The sequence below is a fragment of the Poecile atricapillus genome, chromosome 17 (genome assembly GCF_030490865.1).
Source record: "Poecile atricapillus isolate bPoeAtr1 chromosome 17, bPoeAtr1.hap1, whole genome shotgun sequence".
NCBI lineage: Eukaryota > Metazoa > Chordata > Aves > Passeriformes > Paridae > Poecile > Poecile atricapillus.
This window is the reverse complement of record NC_081265.1, coordinates 10355595-10380663: the sequence shown is the minus strand read 5'-3', so window position 1 is coordinate 10380663 and position 25069 is coordinate 10355595. Positions and strand designations below refer to the sequence as shown.

Genomic DNA, 25069 nt, shown 5'->3' with positions numbered 1-25069 from the left:
AGGAAAGGAAAGGAAAGGAGAAAGAGGAGAGAAGAAAGGAAAGGGGAAAGGAAAGGAACGAGGAAAGGAAAGGATTTGAGGTGAAATGAAAAGCGGCTCAGAATCAGAAGACGATGGTTCCTATTCAGGTGCAACTGTCCTCAATGAGGAGCCAATTTCCCCCAGGAGCGAGGTTGTGGGAATAAGTGACCCGTGAGAGGAGAGAAACCTCTGCTGGTTCCCTTCTGGAACAATTGGTGTGTTCAGGTTGTGTCTGTTCCTGTTCTACAAACCGGTATTTCACAGCTGGAGTGTCCCATCTCCGTGTCCCCTCTCAGCGCAGCGTGTGAGCAGCACCTGCAGCGAACAGCACACACAGAATTCGGGGTTCAGCTCTTTGCTGCTGCTCCATCTGTAAATGAGCTTTGCTGGAAGTCCCTGCCCTCCTTTAGCTCCTCAGAAAGCTTCTGGAAGGATGGAGAAATTCATCTTCCCAAGGCTTGCAGGACAGAGGTGTCTGTGGATTCAGTCATGCTCAAACATATCAGCTCCAAATGTCATCAGGGAGAGGTCACCGAGAAATACAGCGGGCTCCTTACTCACCACCTGCTTTGCAAGCTCAAAAATAGATTGAAGAACGTATAAATAAGGTAAAAAACGGGGCTAAAAGAACCGCTGGAATTCGTGCTGGGACAAGAGGAAGATGAGGGAGCGATGCGCCCTTGTGGCAAAGGAGGCAGCAGCATCCCGGGACACAGCCCGGGAATGGGACCAGGGGGGCAGGGCAGGGGTCCTGCCCCTCCAGAGCAGTGCCTGGAGAGGCTCCTGGAGCAGAGGCTGGGCAGGGTTAAAGGAATAAAGCAGGGATTTATTAAAAGCCCTTCCAAGGATGCACCTTGGGCACTGCAAGAGCCCGGCCGTGGCTGCACCCAGGATGGGCCCTGGCTCAGGAGTTTCACTCTTGGATCAGTTCTGCTCCATTTCCAGCTTGGGGTGAATTGTGCAATTGCAGCTGCAGGTGATGCAGTCCCATCCTCCCAGCTTGCTCTCCTCAATTCCCTGCTGGTTGCACTTTTTGGGCCTGGAGCTGCAGCGCTGTCCTTGGTTGTGGGGCTGGAGAAGGATTGTTGTGTGTGCCTGAGCTGTGAGGAGACCTTGCTGACACTTTGTGTGGAGTTCAGAGTTAGGTACCAGTGCAGGGCAGAACCTGGAGAATATGAAAGGTAAAAGTTCAGCCATGGCTGAACTGGAGCAGGTCCAGCAAAGGGCCAGGAGATGCTGAAGGGACTGAGCTGGGGCTCCTCAGCCTGGGGAGGAGGAGGCTCAGGGGGTCTCTCAGTGCCTGGGATGAACTGAGGAGTGAACAAAGAAGGTGGAACCAGTCCCTTCCCAGTGGTGCCCAGTGCCAGGGCAAAGGGCACAAACCCTAACACACAAAATTCCACCCAAACATCCAGAAAAATCCCCCTCACTGCCAGGGTGGTTGGACACTGGAAAAAGGACACAGAGTGTTCATCCTCAGAGTCCACAGGGTCCCAGTAAGGATTGCTCAGGTTGGAAAGACCTTTAAGGTCATCCAGTCCAGCCACCAACACAGCAGCAACCAACCATGGTCACCCAACCACATCCCCAAATGTCACATTTGTGTGTTTTTTGATCACTTCCAGGGATGAGCAGGAATCCACGCCGTGCTTGTTGGGAACCAGGTGAAAATTAACCCATCTGATCCCATAGCTCTGAAAATCCCTCCAGACAGTTAAAAGGATTCCAGAAATATCCAGTTTCTTCTTTGTCCCCCATCCTCTGGTCCGGTTTTCACATTAAATTGAAAATTGACTATGTGGAGGAACAGAAACTAAAACAAAGTCACAAAAGGAGTTCCTGCACATTTTTTCCTTGTTGAAAACAATCAACAGTGAAGGCATGAGAGGAAAATTCAAACTAGGGAAACCTGTAGGGAACTTATTTAGGGGCACTTGAGGTGTCCTTGTGGACCTGGACTCCTCTCAAGGTTTGCTCATCTCATGCTGGCAGCCAGGCTAAAACCCTTCCATTTTTCCATTTGTCTGGGATATAAGGAGTGCCTCAATTCTGGGTGGAGCAGGAAGCAGGTGAAGATGCCCAGTCTGTTGTCACCTGAGTAAATAAACTCTGATTTTAATCCTGGTTGCACCCAGACACTCCCCATAGTGAGGGAGAGAGAAAAACAAGCAGCCAACACTCAGAAACAAATAATGGCAGTTTAACCTTATTTTTATTATTTTTGCTGTGTTTTATGGCCAGGGAGAAATAATTCATATCAAGGATCATGACCTTAGCAAGGCTTCCAGCAGTTTCTAGCAAAGCAATGTGAGATTAATTAGAGAAGCAGGGTGTTAATGAACCTGTCTGGGGTGGAGGTCATGAGAGTTGAGTGACCATGCAGGGACCAAATATCAGGGGAAGGATGGCCTGATGTGGTTCTGGATTTGGTTTCTCTGTTCCTGGTGGAAAAGGAATTTGCTTATTAAATTTGCAGGTGATATGAAGCTTGGATGACCGTAAGTCTATTAGAGAACAGGATTAGAATTTAAAATGTTCTTGACAAATTGGATAAATAGCCTGAAAATAAATTGATTAAATGGAGAAAAATGAGATGCCTCGGGCTGAAGCAGGAATGCTAAAAAGACTTTTCTGTGTTGGAGAACAATTGGAGAGTTCCTTGGAAAAGTAATAAGGAGCTATAAAGGATCACAGACTTTACACAGACCAGGAAAATTAAAATATCACTTGTTGTGTGAGCAAGAGAAGCTGGGACAATGCAGGAATTCCACGCTGTCCTGGTTAGGGCTCTCTCAGAAACACATCCCAGCCTCGAGGAGGATCTGGCTCAGGGGGAGCAAAGGGTTCTGGAATGACAGGGAGCCGAGGCAGAGCAGGTTTTACAGGGAAACAGGAAAGCAATGGTGTCAGCATGAAGGACAAGGGTAAAATGAAGGATAAGGGAGCACACAGCAACTGTGGTCACAAAGAGCTGTGGCAGAAATAAGGGGAATTCTCTCCACTGGAAAGAAGGAATTGGTCTGAAAAGCAGAAAGGAAGACTTGGTGACCCAGATCTTCTGGGGGAGAGGAGATATCCATGAAAGGTTTGGGAATAGCAGAGCAGCCACTGGAGCAACGCCCTGCAGCAGCAGAGCAGGACATGAGGGGTCCCTGGAGATCTCCTCTCATCCTGCACTGCTGCAGCTCCATCCATGCTGGGAAGATCTGGGCAAGGAGCTCATTCCTTAATGGAAACTAAAGGTGGTGGATTTATCAGGGGTCCCTTATCTGATGATTTCATTACAGTGAGAAGGAGACAGAGCTGTTTTCCACCCCAAAGGCAGTTCCCAGCCCCAGTTCCAGCAGTGATTGTGCTGGAATTCCAGATTGCTTCCCCTGTACTGCTGCCTCAGTCTCACAGGATTCCCCTTTCCTGAGGGGGGATCCAGAGCTCATGTGCAGCTGGTTTGGTGCCTGGAGAGGCTCCTGGAGCAGAGGCTGGGCAGGGTTAAAGGAATAAAGCAGGGATTTATTAAAAGCCCTTCCAAGGATGCACCTTGGGCACTGCAAGAGCCCGGCCGTGGCTGCACCCAGGATGGGCCCTGGCTCAGGAGTTTCACTCTTGGATCAGTTCTGCTCCATTTCCAGCTTGGGGTGAATTGTGCAATTGCAGCTGCAGGTGATGCAGTCCCATCCTCCCAGCTTGCTCTCCTCAATTCCCTGCTGGTTGCACTTTTTGGGCCTGGAGCTGCAGCGCTGTCCTTGGTTGTGGGGCTGGAGAAGGATTGTTGTGTGTGCCTGAGCTGTGAGGAGACCTTGCTGACACTTTGTGTGGAGTTCAGAGTTAGGTACCAGTGCAGGGCAGAACCTGGAGAATGTCACAGCTGAAACTGAGGCATCAGTTTAACTCCATGAGGCCAAACCTTGGACTCCTCTCATTGCTCACACAGGACGTGGTGGTCGTGGCTGTGCTCACAGTGGGGCAGTCTGGGTTTGGGTGGTTGGGGCTCACATCCTGCAAAGCTCCGAAGCTCCAAGGGCCTGTTCTGGATGGAGCTGGAGCAGGGGAATGGGGCACCAGGAGCAGCCCACCCTGAGCTACAGCTGGGTGTGCTCCTGTCTGTGTTTCTCACCTTTGCAGAGAGCCCTCATTTGCAGGCTCAGCAGAAGGGGAGCAGATTCCCATTATCGTGCTCTCCTTGCATCTGGAATTTTAAGTGAACTGCATAACAGAATCTTCTGCTTTCTTAAGCATTTCCTTCTCCTTTCTTTAATCATGCTGAGATTTCCTGTGATACTGTGAGCTGTAATTATCATCTGCAGATCAGTGGCAATGCTAAGCTGGTTCTTAAAGGGATTTTTTTTTCTGTGAATTTCAGATGACCAAGAACAAAATTATAATCACCTGATACTAAACAGTGCCACCCAGACACCTACACATGGTAAGAGAAAGCAAAGAGCAAAATTACACACGTTGTAACTTTCCTCTGCCAGCCAGTAACATTTACTGGTACCAAAGTGTGTTTAATGTGAATGGAGATATTCCTCTGGCAGTGCTGCATGGCTGATGGTTCCCATTAACATTAAACACAGGACCATATTTTCAATAGTGTGCACAGGGAAATATGGCCCAGTCTTTTCTAACTGTGCTGATCAGCCTCGTGTCTAATTCCAAGATCCTCCTTCGTTCCCCACTTGGTTTCCTCCACCTTGTCCCAGCCTGGAGATGTTTCTTTGCTTCCTCCATGGCCAGAACCTGCCTCTCTCTGCTCAGCCCTGTCCCCCAGCCCTTCTGTCCCCTCCTTTGGGTTTCCCAGAGCAGCAGTGGAGCCTGGGCTGTGTCCCCCCTCCCTTGGAGCCACCATGGGCCAGCCAAACCCTGGCAGCTCCTGGCTCCATCCAGCCCCAGGCCAGTCCCTGCCACCCAAATCCCCGTTCCCCAGTCTCTGTGCAGTCAGACCAATGTCTGGCTGATCCCTCTGCTTCCTTCCCTCTTCTGCTGCTGCCTTGTCTGGGTCCTGTCCGTGTCCCTCCCTGAGCCCTTTGCCTTTGGGGTGTGATCCATTCCTCCTGCTGTAAGCTCTCAGTAAATCTCATCTCAGTCACTTCTGGCAGTGCTGAGTCTCTGTGTTTGTTACTCTTTTTGTCCTGGTGTTTGTTTTGAATCCTGAAGCCTCATCCTGACTGTTCTGGAGCTGATTTATTGCAAGTTGTGTTCACATGTGGAAATCTCCCTGCTGCTAAGGAGGGTGGGGGAACAATTGCCCATGGAAAGATCACCTAAAACCTTGGGGGTTTCTTCTTCCCAGAGGAGGCAGGCATCTCTTCAGCCTGCAAATTACTTCCATGGTATGACTGTGTTCTTAGGGCTTCATTTTCTGCCTTCCAAACACTTCAGGAGGAAGAGTGTCAGCTTTAAACTCATCAGTGCTGCAGCAGTATTTATTGAGCCTGAACTGACAGCCCCCGATGTTCCTGACTACTCATTCTGTTTTTTTTTTTACCTTCCTGAGGGGAAAAAAAAAAGAAAATGGAGAAATAGGGTTGAAATTGTGTTCTCTTCTCTTTGGTCTTGGTACTCGTCCTTAAAATCCAGCCCCTGCTGGGTTCTGAGCTGTCCTTGTGTCTGCCCAGGAGCTTTAAAGCAGCTCCAGCACCAGGGTCCCACCGCATCCAAGAGCTCCAGGGAATGTGCCAAAACAATTAAACTTCCCTCTGCTCCTAACAGATGCTTTGCTTTTTTATGTACTTAAGAGACAAAAAAACAAAGGCAGATACACTCATGGTCTTGGACTCCTCATGCTTCCTGTGTCTTAATAATTTGGTTTTTCGGAGTGACTCGGATGAGCTGAGCACAAATAAGAATGTGATTCAGAGGTGCATCTTTCCTCTGAGTTATCCAGATGGCCACGGGTGCTTTTGTTCCTGACGCTCATGTGTGCTGGTGAGCCACTGCTCTCCGAGTCTGGAACTGTGTTTGGCCTTTCCAAGTAAGACATCAGAAGAGTTTGCAGGATTCAGAATTACTGCTGAGGTGGTGACCAAGGTTTAATTTAATTCCCTCCCTGGCACGGGGCACATTTTCTGTGTGGTCCTGGAGGTTTGGAGGTGGACAGGAGCTGTCCTGTGGTCCCTCAGCCTGTCCCTGGCCCCCTCTGTGCATCCAGAGCCTCTGCAGGGAGCAGAGAGAGGGGCTTGGTGGCCTGGGCTCCTCCTAAGAGCAGTAAAAGAGCAGCTGAAGGTTCTCAGGGTGCCAGCCTGAGCCAGCAGGGCAGTGCCTGGAGGTGACAAAAATCTCTCCCGTGCCTGGAGCAGCTCCCAAGGGTCTCACCCCACAGGGTGGGCTGGAAACCTGGAATTCCTGTCAGGATCAGAGCTCAGCTGCCCTGGGCTGGGCTCTTCACAGGTCTTTGCCTTCAGCTGGAATCCCTGGATCTCCAAACTCCCTCCATCCTGGGCCTGAGCAGCAGAGGATTCTCACAGGCAGCCCGAGGCTCTGCAGGAGAGCTCCTGGTGGAGCAGGAAGAAAAGTCAAGGTCCCTTTCCCCTTCCTGCACTGGCTGGGCCTTGGGAAAAGCAGAGCCAAATGCACCCAGCCAGGTGTGTTCCCAAAGGTCCTGGGAATCACAGCAGGATCTCAGCATCCAGATGTGCAGTGGGGCAGCTGTGCCCTGCTCTGGGAATCATGACAGGATCTCAGTGCTCAGGAGAGATCCAGATGTGCAGCAGAACCACCATTCCCTGCTCTGGGAATCATGACAGGATCTCAGCATCCAGGAGTGATCCAGATGTGCAGTGGGGCAGCAGTTCTTCTCTTTGGGGAATCGTAAGAGGGTTTTGGTGTGTGGGGATGATCCAGATGTGTGCTGGGGCCGCTGTCCCACCAGGCAGCATTTTGGGGATGCCCCCCAGTATCCCTGAGAGGGTCAGTGTTCAGCTGAGGGGGGCAGAGGGTGGCCAGCACCTCTTCCCATGGCAGATGCTCTCCAGCTCCTCACATCCTGCTGCCTTCAGCTGCCATAAAGAAGCGAATCCCAGGGGATGGGAGCAACCCACGCTCACAGGGAATGGGGAGAACAAGGAAAAAGCCGGTTTGACCTTGGGTCTTGGAGCTCTTCTGCTGCAGCTGCAGTTTCCCAGGGTTAAATCCCCTGGGGCTCTGGTTTAACCTGGCAGGGGGTGCCACTTTTAGGGCACAACTTCTCAGCACAGAGCTGGGATTACCCCAGCCCTTGGTGCAAGAAGGAATAACCACAGATTAACGGCGGGGTCCCAGTTAATCTGTTCTGCCAGGCTCGTTAGCGCAGAGCTGGGAGGGGAGAGCTCCCTTCCCTCCCTGCCTGGCTGGCACAGAGGGCTGGACAGTGCTGGATATCTCAGGACAGGCAATTCCCACAGGCAGGGGAGTCACAGGAGGTGTCCAAGGCCAGCCTGGAGCCCTGGAAGGTGTCCCAGCCCTGAGGGGTGGCTCTGGATGGACTTTAAGGTCCATTCCAACCCAACCCATGCCGGGACTCTGCAGTTCCATGACTCTCCCTGGCTGCAATCCCAAAAATTTTATCTCTGTTGTTGTTGTTGTTGAAGGCTCTGAATTAACCACAGAGACTCTGAGCATCCCACATCTTCCCAAAATCCCTGGCTTTTTTCTGTTGCTGGACTATTCCTGCCCCAAATTCCCTCCCAGGACACCAAATATCCCATTCCAGAGGTACCTACAGCCCTTGAGAATCTTCAGTCAAAATTCTGCTTTCAGTGACAGACTTTAGACCTCAATTCCACTGAAATCTGAATTTTCATGTGGATTTCCTTAACTCTAGACTTTATTTCTACCTCAGCTGCAGATTTGAGCTGCAAATGAAGAACTCTACAGAAGTTTTAGGAAATGTAGTGATTTGTATGTAAAATGTGAGTGGGAGGGAGCAAGTATTAGGCTCTAAGCACAACCAAGTTTTACATATGAAATGCAGCTAAATCTTTTGATACATTAATTTATCTTGCTTAGATATTCAGCCTTCACACAAAATAAGCACATAAAATGATTTTCCCCATAAAAAACATTAAAATATGAAGGAAAAAAACCGAGCTGGGGGCACAAAAGAGAGCTGAGCATCAGCTATAACCGAAATACTCACTGACTGCCTGGGCTCAGTTTCTGTACAGCTTATTGCTTTATTTTTTTACTGCTGCTGAAGTTTCATCTCATTATATTTAGTGCATATATAATTATCCTAACCTAAAGAGCACCTAATAAACTTTTTTTCTTTTTTTTTTTTTTCACATCTTTATAAATACTGAGCGCATTTCCAAATAATATGGTTAGGAGGAAGTTCATATCATGACTTTTATGCCAGTTAATTGCATTTCACAATCATCTCAAAAAATACTGAGTAAACCACCATGAGCAGCCAATTACTTCAAGGTTTGAATTTGGCCAAGTGTTTTTCCATGGATGATGCCTGGGATTGCACTGATGGGGGCAAATTTCATTTTATATCTGTACTTGTGGGAGCTTTTTTCAGTTTCCTCTCTATGTAGTCATGTATGAGTGTGGTTCTTTTCTTTTCTTTTCTTTTCTTTTCTTTTCTTTTCTTTTCTTTTCTTTTCTTTTCTTTTCTTTTCTTTTCTTTTCTTTTCTTTTCTTTTCTTTTCTTTCCTTTCCTTTCCTTTCCTTTCCTTTCCTTTCCTTTCCTTTCCTTTCCTTTCCTTTCCTTTCCTTTCCTTTCCTTTCCTTTCCTTTCCTTTCCTTTCCTTTCCTTTCCTTTCCTTTCCTTTCCTTTCCTTTCCTTTCCTTTCCTTTCCTTTCCTTTCCTTTCCTTTCCTTTCCTTTCCTTTCCTTTCCTTTCCTTTCCTTTCCTTTCCTTTCCTTTCCTTTCCTTTCCTTTCCTTTCCTTCTTTCCTTTCCCTTCCTTTCCCTTCCTTTCCCTTCCTTTCCTTTCCCTTCCCTTCCCTTCCCTTCCCTTCCCTTCCCTTCCCTTCCCTTCCCTTCCCTTCCCTTCCCTTCCCTTCCCTTCCCTTCCCTTCCCTTCCCTTCCCTTCCCTTCCCTTCCCTTCCCTTCCCTTCCCTTCCCTTCCCTTCCCTTCCCTTCCCTTCCCTTCCCTTCCCTTCCCTTCCCTTCCCTTCCCTTCCCTTCCCTTCCCTTCCCTTCCCTTCCCTTCCCTTCCCTTCCCTTCCCTTCCCTTCCCTTCCCTTCCCTTCCCTTCCCTTCCCTTCCCTTCCCTTCCCTTCCCTTCCCTTCCCTTCCCTTCCCTTCCCTTCCCTTTTCTTCTTTTCCCCTTCCCTCTTTATTTTTCCTTCTCTTTATCCTCTCTTTTTTTCCTCTCTTTTCTTTCTTTTCTGTCCTTCTTTTCCTCCTTCTTTGTCTTTTCTTCATTTCAAAAATCCAGGCCATCTTCCTTCCCCCACATTAATAGGGCTTTGGGGGATATATTGCTGAAAAAATCCTTGCATCAATTTTCTAACATCAGACCAGAAGCTTCAATTTGGGGCAATCCCAGAAGATATGAAAATGATTCCCTATTCTGTCACATCTCCTCCAGCAATTTGTTGAGAGTTTTGTGTCTATTGTGTTTAAGACACTGTTTACAAAATCATAACAATTAAGGACTGTTTAAATTAGCTTTATCCCCAGCAGAAATATCCAGGGGGAAATGAGAAGCGAATGAGATGTGGAGCACATCACCCACAGAACAGACAGACCCTTGACGTGCTGACCTTGGGCAGGGCTGCAGTGGGGGAGGATCCAGGTGTGACAGGATCTGCTGCATCCCCGCTGCCCCTGGGCTGCCAGCTTCTGCTCCTGCTCTGCTCCTGGAGCACACAGACTGCTCTGGGACAACACAGCCTCAGTTTTGGAATTAGAGCTCGCTGGAGAATCAGGGCCACGTCCACCAGCCGTGCCCTGAGAGCTGCTGGCCTTGTCCCTCTGTGCAGAGCCACCCTCTGTGCAGGGCTGGGCTGCTTTTTGGGGATGTGGCTGTGCTGAGGTGATGCTGCCCCTCCTCCAGTCACAGCCACAGGAACCTGCAGTGCTCTGGGCTCCAAGGGACCTCAAAGTCACCCACTCCCAGGGACACCACAAGCTGGGGCTGCCCCTGGATCCCTGGCAGTGCCCAAGGCTGGACACTGGGGCTTGGGGCAGCCTGGGATGGGGGAAGGTGTCCCTGCCCAGGCCAGGGGTTCAATCCAGTGGTTTTTATGATCCTTTCCAAACCATTCCATGCCTTTGGGACTTTCCCTTTGGAATCAGCTCCCTCTCCCTGCCCTGATGAGCTCTGGGCATGAGGCCCTTGCAGAGCTGGAGGGAGGAACGAGTTTGCCACGGTCCCAAACCCAGCAGGAGCCCAGCTCTGCACAGCCCTGGCTGCCCAGCTCTGGGGCCAGAGCCAGGGTTTTGTTCTGTGCCCCCATGCAAGGGCAGCAGACTCCAGAATGAGCAGATCCTTTGCTCTGATTGCTCTGTGCACTTGTAATTCCTGCAGCTCTCCCTTTCACCCTAGCAGTGCTGCTCCTCAGCCCGGTCAGTGAAGCACTCTGTGTGCTCAGGGCCCTTTCCATGCCGGTCCCCCTGCGTGACAGCACCCAGGGATGTCACTGTCACATCCCAGGGCATCACCCTGCACCCCTGTGCTGCATCCCTTCCCTCTGCACCTTCCTGCTTCAGGCTGCTGCTCAGTTCTCAGCCAGGAGCTCTGCAAGACCCGATCCTAGAGCCATCCTGACAGGGTTTTAAACACTGGCTGAATTTAAAATCCTCCCTCTCCAGCTCATATAAATGAGGGCAGCTACTCGCTGGAGAGCTCTGATTTACACCACAGAGGATCTGACCTGGAAATGTAGAAACCTCCTGGAGATTAGTCATGAGAAATGCAAAGCACTATTAATAACAGCGTTTGTAACACGAGAAAACGGAAGTGAGAAAACACAAACACTGAAGATGCACGTTATAAATTTTAATTTGAGTCTGTGACCATCAGCTCTTTTGCCTGCTCTGACAGCGTGTCACTTCAGCATGGCCTGGGAGCTCTGAGTCCTGGCACAGAAAGCTCCAGAACATCATCAGCGCTACCAGATTTTCCTGAGGAATGGGGCCCTTTGTAAGAACTTGCGTCAGAATCCGAGACTTTGCGTCTGAGCCTTCAAAGGCAGCTCAGTGCTGAGCAGAAGGCAGTGCTGGGGGAGCTTTGACAGAGGGCTGGAGCTCTGCTGAGCTGAAGCTGAGCAGCAGAAGGCTGGGTTGTAGCAGCTTCTCCTAGGTGACATTGTTTGCTTTCTCTGGGTGAATGTTTTAAAAGGCATCTGTTGAAATGTCTTGCAGAATTCGCACAACATATGTGCAGACTCAAATGCAAATCTGCAGCACATCCCTTTTGCCACTTGAGCTTTGTGTAAAACTTTGCCATCAACTCACTTTGGTTTTTGTTTTGTTTTGGGTATCATCTGCTCCCGTCCTTGAACATGAAAGGTTTTGTGCCTCATGTAAACACACTTTGAAAGTGTCTTCCAACAAGAGGGGCAGAGCGAGATGTGACAAGAAGACTTCAGGTCTATTCTGCACAGCTCTGGAAATCCTGAAACTTCTCTGAGCCCTGAGCTTGCAGAAAGGTTGCAAAGCACTGGCAGAGAAATGAGGCTCTGCCTCAGCCCAGAGGGGCTTTGTTTCCCTCTTAGGTGGCAAAGCAGCACGAGTTTTTCAGGCAGAAATACAGAAATTGGTCAATTTGCAATCAGGGGTTAATTCTCCAATTCCAGTTTCAGGTAATGAGGTCACATTCCCCCAGTTTTCTCCTCCCCAATTCACTTTTTTATACTTCTCAGGGCCTGAGGCTGTGGTGTGTCCTTGGATCTCAGGCCCAGAGGGATTGTTTTGTCTGACCAAAATGTGAAGACAGTAGCTGACACTCTGTATGGAGTTCAGAGTTATGAACTAGTGCAGGATCTGAAAACTAGAAAAGCTAAAATCCTAAGGCATCACCAGGATGTAGCAGGAGCACAGGCAGCCCCTCCCCAGCCCTGTGCCAGGCTGTGAGCAGAGCAGGAGCCTCTCACAGCCTGGCCCAGGGATGCTCTGGTTCCTATAAAAACACAGCAGGGTTCAGGCTGGCCTGGCAGTTCTGGAAGAAATGCACCCACCTTGCTTGGTGGGGCTCCAGGAGGAGAGATTAGAGCTCCACAGAGTTCCTGCTCCCTTCCTGAGCTTCTTGTGCCAGGGTGGTGCAGCCTGGGCAGCCCTGGCACGGGCTGAGCCAGGTACAGCTGGAGCATCCCTGCCCAGAGTCCAGCCACGGCTGCCTGGAGGGTGAGGAAACGCTGCAGAGCTGAATTCCTGCTGAGTTCATCAGAGACAGAGCAGAATTTTGAAGCCTTGCATTGACTGCTGTTCCAAGGCTGCTGCAAGGAGAGTTTAGAACCCAAGAGCAATGGCTGAGGTTCCTGTGGCTGCTGTGTGTCCTCTGTGCTGGCTGAGCTTCACCCCCTGCCTGTTCCTCTGCCAGTCCCTGCCAGGATGGATGGTGTGCCAGAAAATGGGCACAAAACGGCACAGAGATGCAGGATGGTGCTGAGGAAAAGGGGAAACCAAACCTGGCCTTCAGAGATAATCCCAGTACCACGGGACAGAGCTCGTTTTCCAGCTGCCCAGAGATGGGACTGGGATGAGTGGGAATGTTGGGAACACCGTGTACAACCTCAGCTGCCTTGCAGGGAATGGGACATTTCATTTACATCCTGATTGTTGATTATGACCTGCAGCTTCCACAGGAGCCCACAAACACCCCGAAGAGAGACCAGAGACAAGCATGACTCAAATATATTGCAGGAGTGAAAAACTGCTGAGAAACTCGTGCTGAACTGGCCTCAGAATATAAATTGCATGAGATATTTCTCCTTACTAGAGTGCCTCAGTTCTCTGATCTCCCCCTCACACTACATTATGCAAAAGACATCTGAAATTAGCTTTGGTCATTTCAGTTTATCCCTTATTTTGCTGAGTGATGGGCAGTGGATTTCAAGGTGACTTCTCATTTGCCAGAATCATTCTGGTCTGTTCCTGACTGCCTGGATGGGGAAAGCAGCAAGAAGAGGAGCTGATCCTGCACCAGCCCATCAGATTAATGTGTGGCACTTAATTTCACACACCTCATGCAAACAGTCAATTAATGCTCCTGCTCTGGCACCCAGCACAGGCTCCATGCCTGTGACTGGGCTCATTGCAGCATGTCCAAACCTCCATGAAAATGGAGATTAGCTACAGGTTCTGGCTGAGGAATTTGCAAAGAGATGTTACCCCGGGGTCCTTGCCACACAAGCAGGAGTAGGAGTGGGGACATGGTTTCAATGCTGATCCAGGCTCTGTTTACTGGATAACATCGAATCAATTGTTTCCAGCCCCCTGATGAATCCGATGCACTCCCTGATCCTGCAGTCAGTCTATTAGACATGGATTGAAGTCATCAGCAAGGAAATTATATTCTCTGAGAGGTGACACTCCAGCTCCCTTGGGGCTGTGCTCTTTCTGCCACACCAGAACCTGTTCCAGGAGAGCAGAGAGGAACAGAAGGAATGGGAGAGAAGATTTATGAGCCAAGGTGGTTATTGCATTGTTAGGAGGAATTTCTCACCAGTGCTGAATTCTGTAAGGAAGTCAGGACTGCCTCAGCCTGCCTTTGACACTGTGCAGTGCTGAGGGTGGCTGGCAGGAGGTTTAAAATATCCAGGGAAAGTCACAGGGGGAGAAAAGCTGTGGAAGCAGCTCTGGATCCCCGTGCAGACACACAGATGAACTGCTGGGTTCATTTCCAGGCAGCAGGGGCAGCGAGGACAAGGTGAAATGAAAAATTCAGAGAGGAGGAAAATGTTCTGCTGTCCAACAAACAGGGCTCCACATGGCAGAAAGGCAGCAGGGGAGGAGATGGCCTCACTCTTACAGAAGTTCTTTGCAGAAAACAGATTCACTTATGACTCAGGTCTAGAAAAATGTCTGTGAAATGTCTGCACTCAGGCAGATTTTGTTCTGCATTTTTTTTCTGTGAAATGGGAGAAGTTAGCAAGTGTATGGAGGCTGCACAAAGCCAGCAGTTTTCCCAGTGAAACTCCCCTGCTGCTGTGTTACTTTGGGGCAGAATCTGTGCCTTTATCCCAGGCAGCCCATGGTGCAGAGGAGGGCTCGGGGCAGGTGAGTGCACACTGATCACACATTGCTCTCCATGGGGACACGTTAGGGATGGAACAGGAACGTGGGACCCCAAGGCTTGCACATCCTGCTGCTCCACCCGAGAATTGACCCTTCTGGTTTCATTTTCAGACCGTGCTTGGCTACCTCCTTGGTCTTTTGCCTCAGCTGCTGAGCCCCATCACTGCTGTGGGGTCTGACAGAGGTGTCTGTTCTGGCTTTGCTTCCAATAATTGAAGTGCCTGCTTTGTTAAATACTTTCATATCTGCCCATTTTAATATCTGAACACCTGGGAGTTATTTCAACAGGTCCCTTTCCCTTGGCTGGGATGAAAGATGAAAGACCATTTTCCAGCTTGCAGCAAAGGAACAAGGTTTCAAAACCCTGCAGACAGTCTGCCAAATTTAAAAATTTAAAATTTAAAATTAAAATTTAAAATTTAAAAATTTAAAAATTCAAAATTAAAAAAAATTCAAAATTAAAAATTAAAAATTTGAAATTTGAAAGTTAAAATTCAATTTTAAATTTTAAAATTTAAATTTAAAATTTAAATGGTAAAATTTAATTTTAAATTTAATTATAAAGTTTAAAATGCCAATTTTAGCATCTGGGCTCGGTGCTAATCTTCCCTGACAGTGCCCTCAGCACTAGAATTGTGACAGAGGGCACTGAGATCCTGCCCAGGGACCCCCTCAGTGACCAACAGAATGAACATCAGTAGAGGGGCATCCTCCACCCCACAGGGATGGGGATTCCTGCCTCAGGAACCTCTCCAAGCCCTTGCCCTGCCCTCTGAGTGCCCCCAGCTGTGTCCCCCCAGCCCCTCTCTGTCACTAAAGGACACAAAATGATTCACACAAACACTTTCCAGTGTCAGAACAGGAAAGCAGAACCTTTATTCTCTGACCCCAGTATTTATAGATTCTCGACAATGACCAGGGATTGGATAATTAAGTTACACCTTCCCAAGCACACTGGGCATGAGAAACGTCCATCAAAAGATTTTTCTTAGAAGGAATGCAATAAACAACTTATGTTTATAGAACTTTCATGGGAAAGTAAACCTATGGAAACATTATCAGCAGGTTTTAGTCTTCAGGGCGACCCCTCTCCACATCCCAGCGCAGGAGGCAGGAGGTTTCCAGCCCCCAGTGGAGCAGCATCGCCCCGAGCCCTGGCTCTGGAGCTCTAATGAGAAATGTGCCCCACAGAGGGCAGCTGGACCAGCAGCCCCAGTTAAAAGATCATCTCAGACTGGTTTTGTGTCACTGAGGGGGTGAAGGGGAGTGAGTCAGGCCCAAGAGCTGTGCCTGGGGCTGGCCCTGCTCCCTGCTGGGGCTGTGGGGGACATCCTGCCCCTCTCCATCGCTCCCTGCACCCTCCAGACCTGCCTTTCTCTGCTGCTTTTTTACAGACAAGCCACGAATGAACAACATCCTCACTTCAGCCACCGAGCCCTACGACCTGTCCTTCTCCCGCTCCTTCCAGAACCTCTCCCACCTCCCGCCGTCCTACGAGTCTGCTGTCAAGACGAACCCCAGTAAATATTCATCTCTGAAGAGGCTCAGTAGGTGTCAGCTCCTTTCGTTACCCTGCTCCTGGTTTGTTTGGCACAGCATTAAGGAATAATTAAGAAATATTATATTATATATAAATATTTTATATTAAATATAAATATAGGGAATAATAACATCCCTCTGGTGGGGCAGTCCCAGGCTGGCATCCCCAGTGTTGATTCCTTTGGCTGTCACTTCCCATCAGGGATGAGTGCAGAGGGTAATTTAATTTCTGGGAGGGTTCATGTGGTTATTGCTTGCTGACCCTGCTGTGCTGCTCCCACTCCTCTGCTCAGGTCTGTTTCTGACAGAGTCCTTTGGGTGCTCAGAGCTGCCCCTGGCACAGCCAGGGCAGGGATCTCAGCCATGGGGCAGCTGGAAATGACAACAGAAAGATTTTTAAGGTGCTTGGGAACGTCTTTTCCAGGAGGAGCCCTGCCTGCCTTGGGCAGTGCTGCAGTCCACGTGCTCTGTGCTGTGTGTCAGAGCTGCTCCTGACCTGTTCCATGCTCAGATCCATTTTCTGTTCCATGCTTTGGACCTGTTCCATGCTCAGATCCACGCTCTGGGTGTGTCAGAGCTTCTCCTGACCTGTTCCACGCCCAGATCTGTCGCTCCATTAGGAACGGTGAGAAGAATGACACAGACTCTCTTGGGAGTCGATCAGGAGAATTTCTCTCTGGTTTATTACTTCAGGTCTTTTTTATAGACCGATATGTGAAAAGTACAGAAAAGAAACTCTTACTGGTTAGTAAACTAACACATCACCATCACTGGTCAGTGGGGCTCACCACCCCTCGACCTTCTCTTGCAAGAAAACAAGGAACAGACAAACAGCACCTGCAAGGCTGTTTTCTATCTCTGAGGATTGTTTTAATTCCTCCCCATGATTTCCCAGGCCACTTTCTCAGGCAAGACTGAGAAAGCTCTGTGGCCTGCAATTTCCACAGGCACTGTGCTCTCTGTTTCAGAGTTAGCATCCATACAGATCCATTTTCTGTTCCATGCTGCGTGTCCAGACCTGTTCCATGCCCAGATCCACACTCTGTTCCATGCTCTGGACCTGTTCCATGCCCAGATCCATCTTCTGTTCCACGCTCTGGACCTGTTCCATGCCCAGATCCATTTTCTGTTCCATGTTCTGGACCTGTTCCATGCCCAGATCCATTTTCTGTTCCATGCTCTGGACCTGTTCCATGCCCAGATCCATTTTCTGTTCCATGTTCTGGACCTGTTCCATGCCCAGATCCATCTTCTGTTCCACGCTCTGTGTGTGTCAGAGCTGCTCTACTTCAGAGTCAAAGCAAAAGAGGCTCCCAAACCTCCCCTTGCAAAATGCCAGCAAGAGACAATTTTCTTATTCCATATGAAGGAGTTAAAGACAACACAAAACAAACAAACAAACAAAAAAAACCAAACAAAAACACCAAACCAAAATAAACAACAAAAAACCCCACAAAAACAACAACAACAACAAAAACCCACAAAAGCAACAACAGCAAAAAAACACACACACAAAAACAACAACAACAACAAAAACACAAAAAAAACCCAAAAAACAAAAAAACACCTGCAATATCTAAAAGCTGTCATTTGAAAATTACTTATTGGGCATTCATTTTTTTTATTTAAAATTATTCCTTTCCAATGGGCTCCCTGTCATGGTTAGAAAAAAAAAATAATAAAAAAAAGCTATAAAGAGATCATTAACAAATGCTTCTATTTGAGCAAGAAAAAAGCATTAGATATTTTTTAAATCTATGTTTCAGGTGCTCGTCTGGATTTCTTCAAGCTAGCCAGGCAGGAAAAAGTTACTTATTTTCCTTCAGTTAGCAAAGATAGATGGTGAAAGACCAGAATTCTTTATCTCCCTGGCTCGCCTGGGTTTTTTGGGGGGGTCTCTGCGGGGCTGGGCACCCCCTGGCAGCTGGGGTGAGAGCAGGGATGGGAGAGTGTGAGGATGTGGCTGAGCAAGAGCAGCCAGATTAATTCCGTCCTGCCTGCTGCTCCAGGGAATTGCTCTTCTCAGCTAAGTGAGAAAGGTCAGTCAGGAAGGAAGCTCCTATTTTCAGGCATATTAAACCACTTGGTGCTGGCTGGAGAATCATCACAAATGACTGGGCAGCTTGGAAATGTTAAAGCCAATTAAAACAAGGAGAGACAAGCCCAGAGAGGGAAACCTGCTGGAGCTGCAGAGGAAAAAAGCTGGGAAAATTACCTTTAGGAAAAGGAGAGGAATTATGGTGATGGCCTCACATGCACACACACGTGCATCTATTCTCACCATGATAATATAGAAGTACAGGAATTAAAACTAGCCTTGGCTGTTGTGCTCCATGTTCCATTCCCACAGCACCACAAAATTCCTCCTTTCTGCAATTCCAGCACCAGAGGAGCTCTGCTCTGCCTTTCTGCAGAGAAAGGCTGGGGTGGAATGTCTAAGAGCATTTATTTGGGGATCTCACTCCAAATGAGAAAAAACAAACAAACAAAAATAATAAAAAAACCCCAAAAACCCAAAAAAGCTGCCTGAGGGCAAAACTGCTTAGCCTGAAGCCGAGGCAATTGAAGCATTCAAACACTTCTGAAGTTTGGTGAGACCAGCCCTGAGTGATGTTCTAGAAACTGCTAAAGGAAGAAAGAAAGGGCAGTAAAATCCCAACCAAAACCAGTGAAAAAATCTCAGAAAATGTGCAGAAAGCATAATTTCCAGTAATTCCAGTTCCAAATGTTTGAAAAACACAAGGAAAGACCCAGAAGTATGGGATTGATTCAAAAATAGAAAAAATCCTGCCAAGCAATACACCAGTGACTCCTTTGTATCTGCTCACAATTCCTGCTTTTTTGGAATCCTCTTAAGACAGGTTTTTTTTTTATTTATTTTTAAGCACATCCTTGCTGGAGAAACACACTGGATTGGAGTTTTACTTTGGTTAAAATTGTGAATGCAGTTGTCATGTGAGCAGCAATGATAAGGGGCAGGGTTATCCGGTCCCAGCTGTCCCAGGGACTGTGCTGGTGTGCTGAGGCTGACATGAATCAGCCTGGAAGGTGTCTCTGCCCATGGCAGGGGCTTGGAAATGGATCATCTTTAAGATTCCTTCCAACCCAAACCATTTTATGATTCCAAGATTTCAGTTCCCAGAGAAACTTTGGTTTTGGCCAACTGTGTGAGCAGACCTCCACATTTCTCACCCCCAGCAGGTGGGCAAAGCTCCTGGAGCTCCACTCCCCCAAGCCTGGAGCTGCACTTGTTTCTCTGCTGTCCCTGGGTGCAGGAATTCTGCGGTTCCAGCGCTGTGCTGAGCTCTCCCTTGGCACGAGGCACGTGGATGATGCAGCACATTCCTGTCAGGCTCCGTTCCTCATCCCTGGCTCAGGCTGACACCCCTCTCAGAGCCAACAGCCTGGAAAATGTCTGTCTGGTGCTGCCTCGAGCAGCTTGTGGGGTGTGACACACGGCTGTTCCGCCTCTTCTGACTCCTCTGAGATGGAGATGAGAAGTTTTTTCCACACCTGGAAATGTTCCTCCTCCTCAGCATCATGGGGAGCACGGCCTGAGTGAGCTTAGAAGCATCTTTGATATTAAATCAGCTCCCTGAAAGGTCTAGCTCTGGCCAGCAAAAGGCTGTGCAGACCTGTACAAGGACCACAGGCTGGGAGAGGGAAAGAAAAAGTATTTTTTATGCTCCTAAAGTATCTTCATATGTAGAGTGTGCTGCCTTTTTAATCTCAGGAACAACTTCAGAACACTTCCAACCAGCTGCTGGTGCCACCTCTCTAGCAGCCTCAGAGCTGTAAACCTCACATAAGCTGGTTTAGCTCCTGCTGGCAATTACCAGAGCCAGGTGTGAGCATCCAAGCACATCTCCATTTGGGATGTTCTGTGCTTTAATTACATCTATTTAGAGTCACTTGGGCAAATCCGGTGGAACTCCTCTCATCCAGAGCAGAGGCCAAGTGCCAGAGTGCTAATTGCTTCATTCCCATCCTGCAGCCTGTGCACACCCAGCCTGGTGTTCCTAACTACGGCCAAAACAGAGTAAAAACGCCTCCAATTCCTGGGGCCATGTGGAATTTCTCCTGCCCTGAGGCTCCCTAGAAGTTGATTTTAGAGACATAAGAGAACTCGAGGCCAGGAGAGCTGCTGCCTGACATTTGCAGTGAGACATCCTTCCAAGAAGTGTTGGATGGCAAAACAGAAAGACTCATTGCTGCAGTGTGTGCTCTGGAGAGCAAATCCCACCAGGGGAGCTGTGGTGACCTCACGGGCGTGTGGGCTGTGAGGAAGGGGCTGGCAGCAGCACTGGCAGCACAGATGTTCTCAGCTCCTACTTCTGGATGTGAGACAGGGAACCAACCCCAGCTCCTCACGGGTCTGGGCTGTGCACAGGGGCCTGGGAGGGAAGGGAAGATGTGGGAGAGGGGATGATGACAAAAGTGAGGGACCTCAGCCAGCACAGGGTGGTGACAGCTCTGCAGGGCTTGGCTGAGCTGGTGTCCTGTGAGCGCAGCTCAGCACCCACCACGTGAGCTCTGGCTCATGGGACAAGCAGCCAGCTGTCTTCACCTCCCAGCCAATGTGGTGCATAAAACCTACAGAGTGATGGCTGTGTCAGAGGAAAGAGGGAATTTCCACCATTATTTAACTACCAGGTCTGTTGAAGGCGCACAGGAAGAGGCAGCACCGACCTCACCTGCCCCATGATCACCCCGACTGTCCTGCAACAGAACTTTGCTCTTTTTGTCACTCTAATGTCCTCAGAATATCCATGCATGGAAAACTTTCCTCTTCCACCATCTGATATTTTCCCATCTTACATCACCTGCCACGGACTGACATACTGGAGCTAAGAAAACAAAAAAGGCTCCTCTTTATTGTCATATATCTTCATCATATTTGTCTTCTAAGCAAATGACTTTCCAAAAGAAATTTTATGTCAGTCCCAGGAGCTGGCTAAGGATGTGTAGGAGAGGATGTGTTTGCCCATCAGCACTTGGCTGAAGCCTGGTAGGGAAGGTCCATGCTGGCTGCAGTGTGTGCCCAGCTCTGGGGGCTCCGTGCCAAGCTCTTCCTGTGAGGTTACTGTGCAAAAAGCCTCATTTCTTCCGTAAGGTGCAGAAAATTCCTTTACCTTTGCATGAGGAAAGGAAATGCTTTGCTGCACATGGGTGCTGTCTTACCCAAGGAGAGGAGAGTTCCTTCCGGGTGGGTTCCACTCTGAGGGGTTCTGGAGTCACTGAGGAGCCAGAAAGAGAGGGGGACACATTTGGTCACATCAGGAGAACATCTCAGAGAGAGAAAGGATGCAGAAGGCTCACAGGGATGAGTGTGGAGCATTAAATGTGACTCCATGCCCTGGCCCCAGGAAGCCAGAGCTGTGCTCTCCCCCTTGTGACAGTGGAATTTTGGGAGGGATGGGTGTTCTGGGCTTTGCAGCTCTGCAGCCACAGACACATCAGGGCACCTCAGGCTGCCCAAGGGCTGCCAAACCTCCTTCCAGGTAAGTGATCCAAATACCCCATTTCACAGCATGTGAACATCAGAGGGATTAACCAGAAAGTTTTTGTGTTTCTGTTGTTGCTTTTTAAAAAAATCTGAAGCAGCTCTCTGAGACTGCAGCATTTCTCTCAAAGCCAAAAAAAAAAAGGAGGGTGAGTGTGTGGGGGGTGTGTGCTGCATTTCAGAGCAGCAGAGACATCATTTAAGATGCAGGAGCAGCAAACTGAGCAAGAAATGTTCCATGGGATAAATCCTATGATATCAACCAAAGTTGATTATGAAAATGGGAAACAAAACCTCAGGCAGGTGATTCAGTGTCTCAGAAACCATCCCATGACCACCAAACCTGTTTTGTGATCACATTTACAAATATTTAAATGTGGTGATTAAAATGTGATGAGGTCACTCACTGGCTCCAGGGAATACCCACGTCTGAGGCTCGAGGGGTGTGCATGTCCTCAAACGGGGGCCTCGCCTGCTCGTGTCACCTGCCCTGTTCCTTCCCACAAAGGTGACATTTGGGAATTTCTCCATAACTCACCTCTCATGTAAATTGTGTGGTACCACGTCTGGCCTCCACAGCACATGGAGGAGTGTAGGATGCTGTCCTGGTTTGGGCAAATTTGCTTTAATTTGCCCAGGGACTTGCACTGTCCCTGTGCACTTTGCACTCCTCTGTCTGCCACAAGCCCTTGGTGACACCCCACACGCAGGGCTGCCCACTCTTGTGGCAGATGGTCCCCGAGGGGTCACCAGGAGGCAGCTCCGGCTGTGCACAGCCCCTCTGCACCCCTGAGACAGCACCCTGGCACTTTTAACCTCTCCCTTTCCCTTCCCACAGCTGACAAAGAGGCTGATGAGTACTACATGAGGAGGAGACACCTGCCCGACCTGGCAGCCCGGGGCACGCTGCCCATCAACGTCATCAAGATGTCTCAGCAGAGCAACCACCGGGACAGGCCCCGCCGTCCCATCAGGGCCATGTCCCAGGACAGGGTGCTGTCCCCTGAGAGGATCATGCCCGAGGAGTTCAGCATGTCCTACGAACGGATTCTCTCAGACGAGCAGCTCCTGTCGGCAGAGCGCCTGCACTCCCAGGACCCGCTGCTGTCCCCGGAGCGGTCGGGGTACCCCGAGCAGTCCATGTCCAGGGCATTGTCACACACAGATGTCTTTGTGTCAACACCAGTCTTGGATCGCTACAGGATGTCAAAAATGCAGTCCCATCCCAGTGCCTCAAATAACTTGTACAATACCTTGAGTATGAACCCGACCTCGGCCAAGCGCCAAGCGTTCGCCTCGCGCCGGCACAACACGGTGGAACAGCTGCATTACATCCCCGGCCACCACCACCACTACCGCACCGCCAGCAAAACAGAGGTGACTGTTTGACATGACCCAGTGCATTGTAGATACTCCTTAAGGACTGGGGTGGCCACGGCACCCCGTTCTGCAGTGGCCTTATAGGCCAAGATAACCTCTACTAACTCAGTGTCTGCAAGGACTTCTCTGACAGTCCCACCCACGATGTTTTTAAAGCCACCCCTTCATCAGTGACACAGGAAGAACTGAAGCAGCAGTCAGACACTAGTGAGGGATAACGGAGGAAATTTCCTGATGTGCATCAGTTTCTGTCAAAGAAAGCCATAGTAATCGATGGCTCCTTCCAAGGGCTCACCTGCATTATCCCATAGTTTCCATTAATTCAGGACTTTTCAGTTGCTCCAAGGAGAAGCAGCCTGAGACAGGGAGGAAGAAATGCAGCCCCCCCATCCTGGCAGGAAGGGGCCTCACTCTTGGTCCTCAAGTTTCTGTAGCAAGTAGGGAACTTCTGGCCGCTGGGGTCACCCCCAGGCTGCTTGACACCTGTCAGCACCCACACATCTGTTCTTTGTCACCCTTGGAGCAAATTCAAGGGCAGACTTTCCTACGGGACTGGCAGACCTTGGGACAAGAATAGCCTGGCTGAGAAATAAAGTTTATATACTAAATATACTCATAAGATAAAAACATACTAGTGCCTACAAATCGCCTGCTCTCTCAGTGTAGGAAGTAGTGGGGTTGATGTGTTCAATAAGCACAAATATGCTGAAATGCTTGTTAGACCCTTTTCTCCACTCATTCTAGTATCTTGGTGTCTCCAACATGTAAATAGGAAGGAGGAAGAGGGGTTTCTCTTCCTCCAGCTTCTTGCCACTGCTGAACCTAAAGCAGCAGAACCTGTTCAGCTCCACACTGCTGACCTGTGCTGGGGGAGGTCCTGACCCCACTGAGACCCCTGCAAAGCAAGGCTGCCACGCTGCCACCGAGCCTGGATTTCTCCCCAGAAGTTTCTATTCCTGATAGCATTTTTCATGGCCCAATTCCCCCGTTTCTGAACATTTTCTCTTCCCATTTACAGCCTAGAACTCCATATGTAGCAAATAATTTTCCAGCCCTTAGCAGAGGCACAAAGCTGAGGGCGTCTGTTTACCGAAAAGCAGGTCGGTAACTTTCCGTGGTTTTCTCTCCCTGCAATGGCCTCCCAAGAAAACCTTCCAAATTCCAATTCCACTGAGTCCCAATCCTAACCATGAAGACAGTTACATTTCATGCATATAAATTATATATCCAGCATAATTATAATTAATGGGCATGTTGTATATCTGATATAATGCTAATTAGATACTGTATATTTGTAAAATCTTTAAAACATAGACTCGTGGGTCCAGAATTTGTGAGGGTTTTACCTTTGGCTTTCCAGACAGATTGGGCTTTGCTTTGTTTTTTGGGTTTTTTTTGTTAGATTTGCGTTTTTCTTTTCTTTTCTTTTTTTTCCCCCTTTTGATTTGTGTTCCCAGCAAATTCTGTAGAAGCGACTCCCACCGGAACACACTTCTGTGGCCAGGAAAGGGTCTCAGAGGGTTTGAAGGCTAGCCAGAGCCGGTGCTGGAGTTATGGGTGCTGGACACTGTCCCCATGTGCCCTGGAGGCCCCAGCACACGCACACCCCCCATGGCTCCGGGCAGACACGCTCCCTCCTCGGGGTGAGATGACTTCAGGCTGTGAGCACATCCCTGTGCACTTCTCTTCGTGTCCCACCTTCCCACACGGACTCTTTTCCTACGTGGCTCTTCATTAGGCTTCACTAAACTTTGCTCTGCCCTCCTCCCTTCCCTCAAATACCTCCCACCTCCTGGCCTTAAAGACATTCCCAGCCCAGCTGTGTCAAGTCCTGTAGCAAACAATGATTGGAGGGTGTGAGTGGGAGTCTCCTGTGGAGGCTTTGGTGCAGCACCAGGTTTTTCTGGTGCAGGGCAGGCAGGAGGAGCACGTGTCCTTACCCCAGTGGGACTGACAGGTGGGCCTCAGTGGGGTGTCCAGGTGGCCTTTCTCTTCCCCAGACTGTCCTGGAGCTGGTCCTATTTCCAGAGCTTTATCCTGCCCCATCTGATGGAGATTGTGTTGAGAAGGACTCCATCAGTGAGAGGTTACTGGGGCTTTGTTTGACGGAAACTGAGCTGGGAAGGAATAAAAAAATTACAGTCTCCAGGGTCAGATCCTGCAGCCTTGGGCAAAATCACTCTGGGCAACAACCAGAACCGTCTGTGGATCAGGGTGGCAGTTCATGGCACGGGAGGGATGAGAGAGAACAGGCTCACACCTCACCTCCTGCCCCCTCCCTTGATGGACACTACTCTTCCCTGACTACCTCCAAGCTCCTTGGCTCAGTCGCTGGATTTTTCCTCCCAGAAGACAATCCCTGTGAAAACATTGCCCTTACTGACCTTCCCACAGGCCAAAGCGTGGGACTCGTGTGAAGAGAAGAGAAACTCTCACAGCTGATGGGGAGGCAGCCC

The 25069-nt window shown here is 49.3% G+C and overlaps 1 protein-coding gene across 3 annotated transcripts in view; it reads left to right on the top strand.

The window, feature by feature from the left end:
* The window catches only part of SHISA6 (shisa family member 6), a 174012-nt gene extending 151390 nt beyond the window's left edge, over positions 1-22622 (top strand). For 2 of the 3 annotated variants that reach the window (XM_058852443.1, XM_058852442.1), the window contains 2 exons: positions 15586-15738; positions 22072-22622. In XM_058852443.1, coding sequence (XP_058708426.1) covers positions 15586-15738; positions 22072-22622 — 704 coding nt within the window. Of the gene's footprint in view, positions 1-4381; positions 4445-15585; positions 15739-22071 lie in introns of all 3 variants that reach the window. The other variant, XM_058852441.1, reaches the window with a different exon arrangement.
* Positions 22623-25069: the final 2447 nt, after the last annotated feature.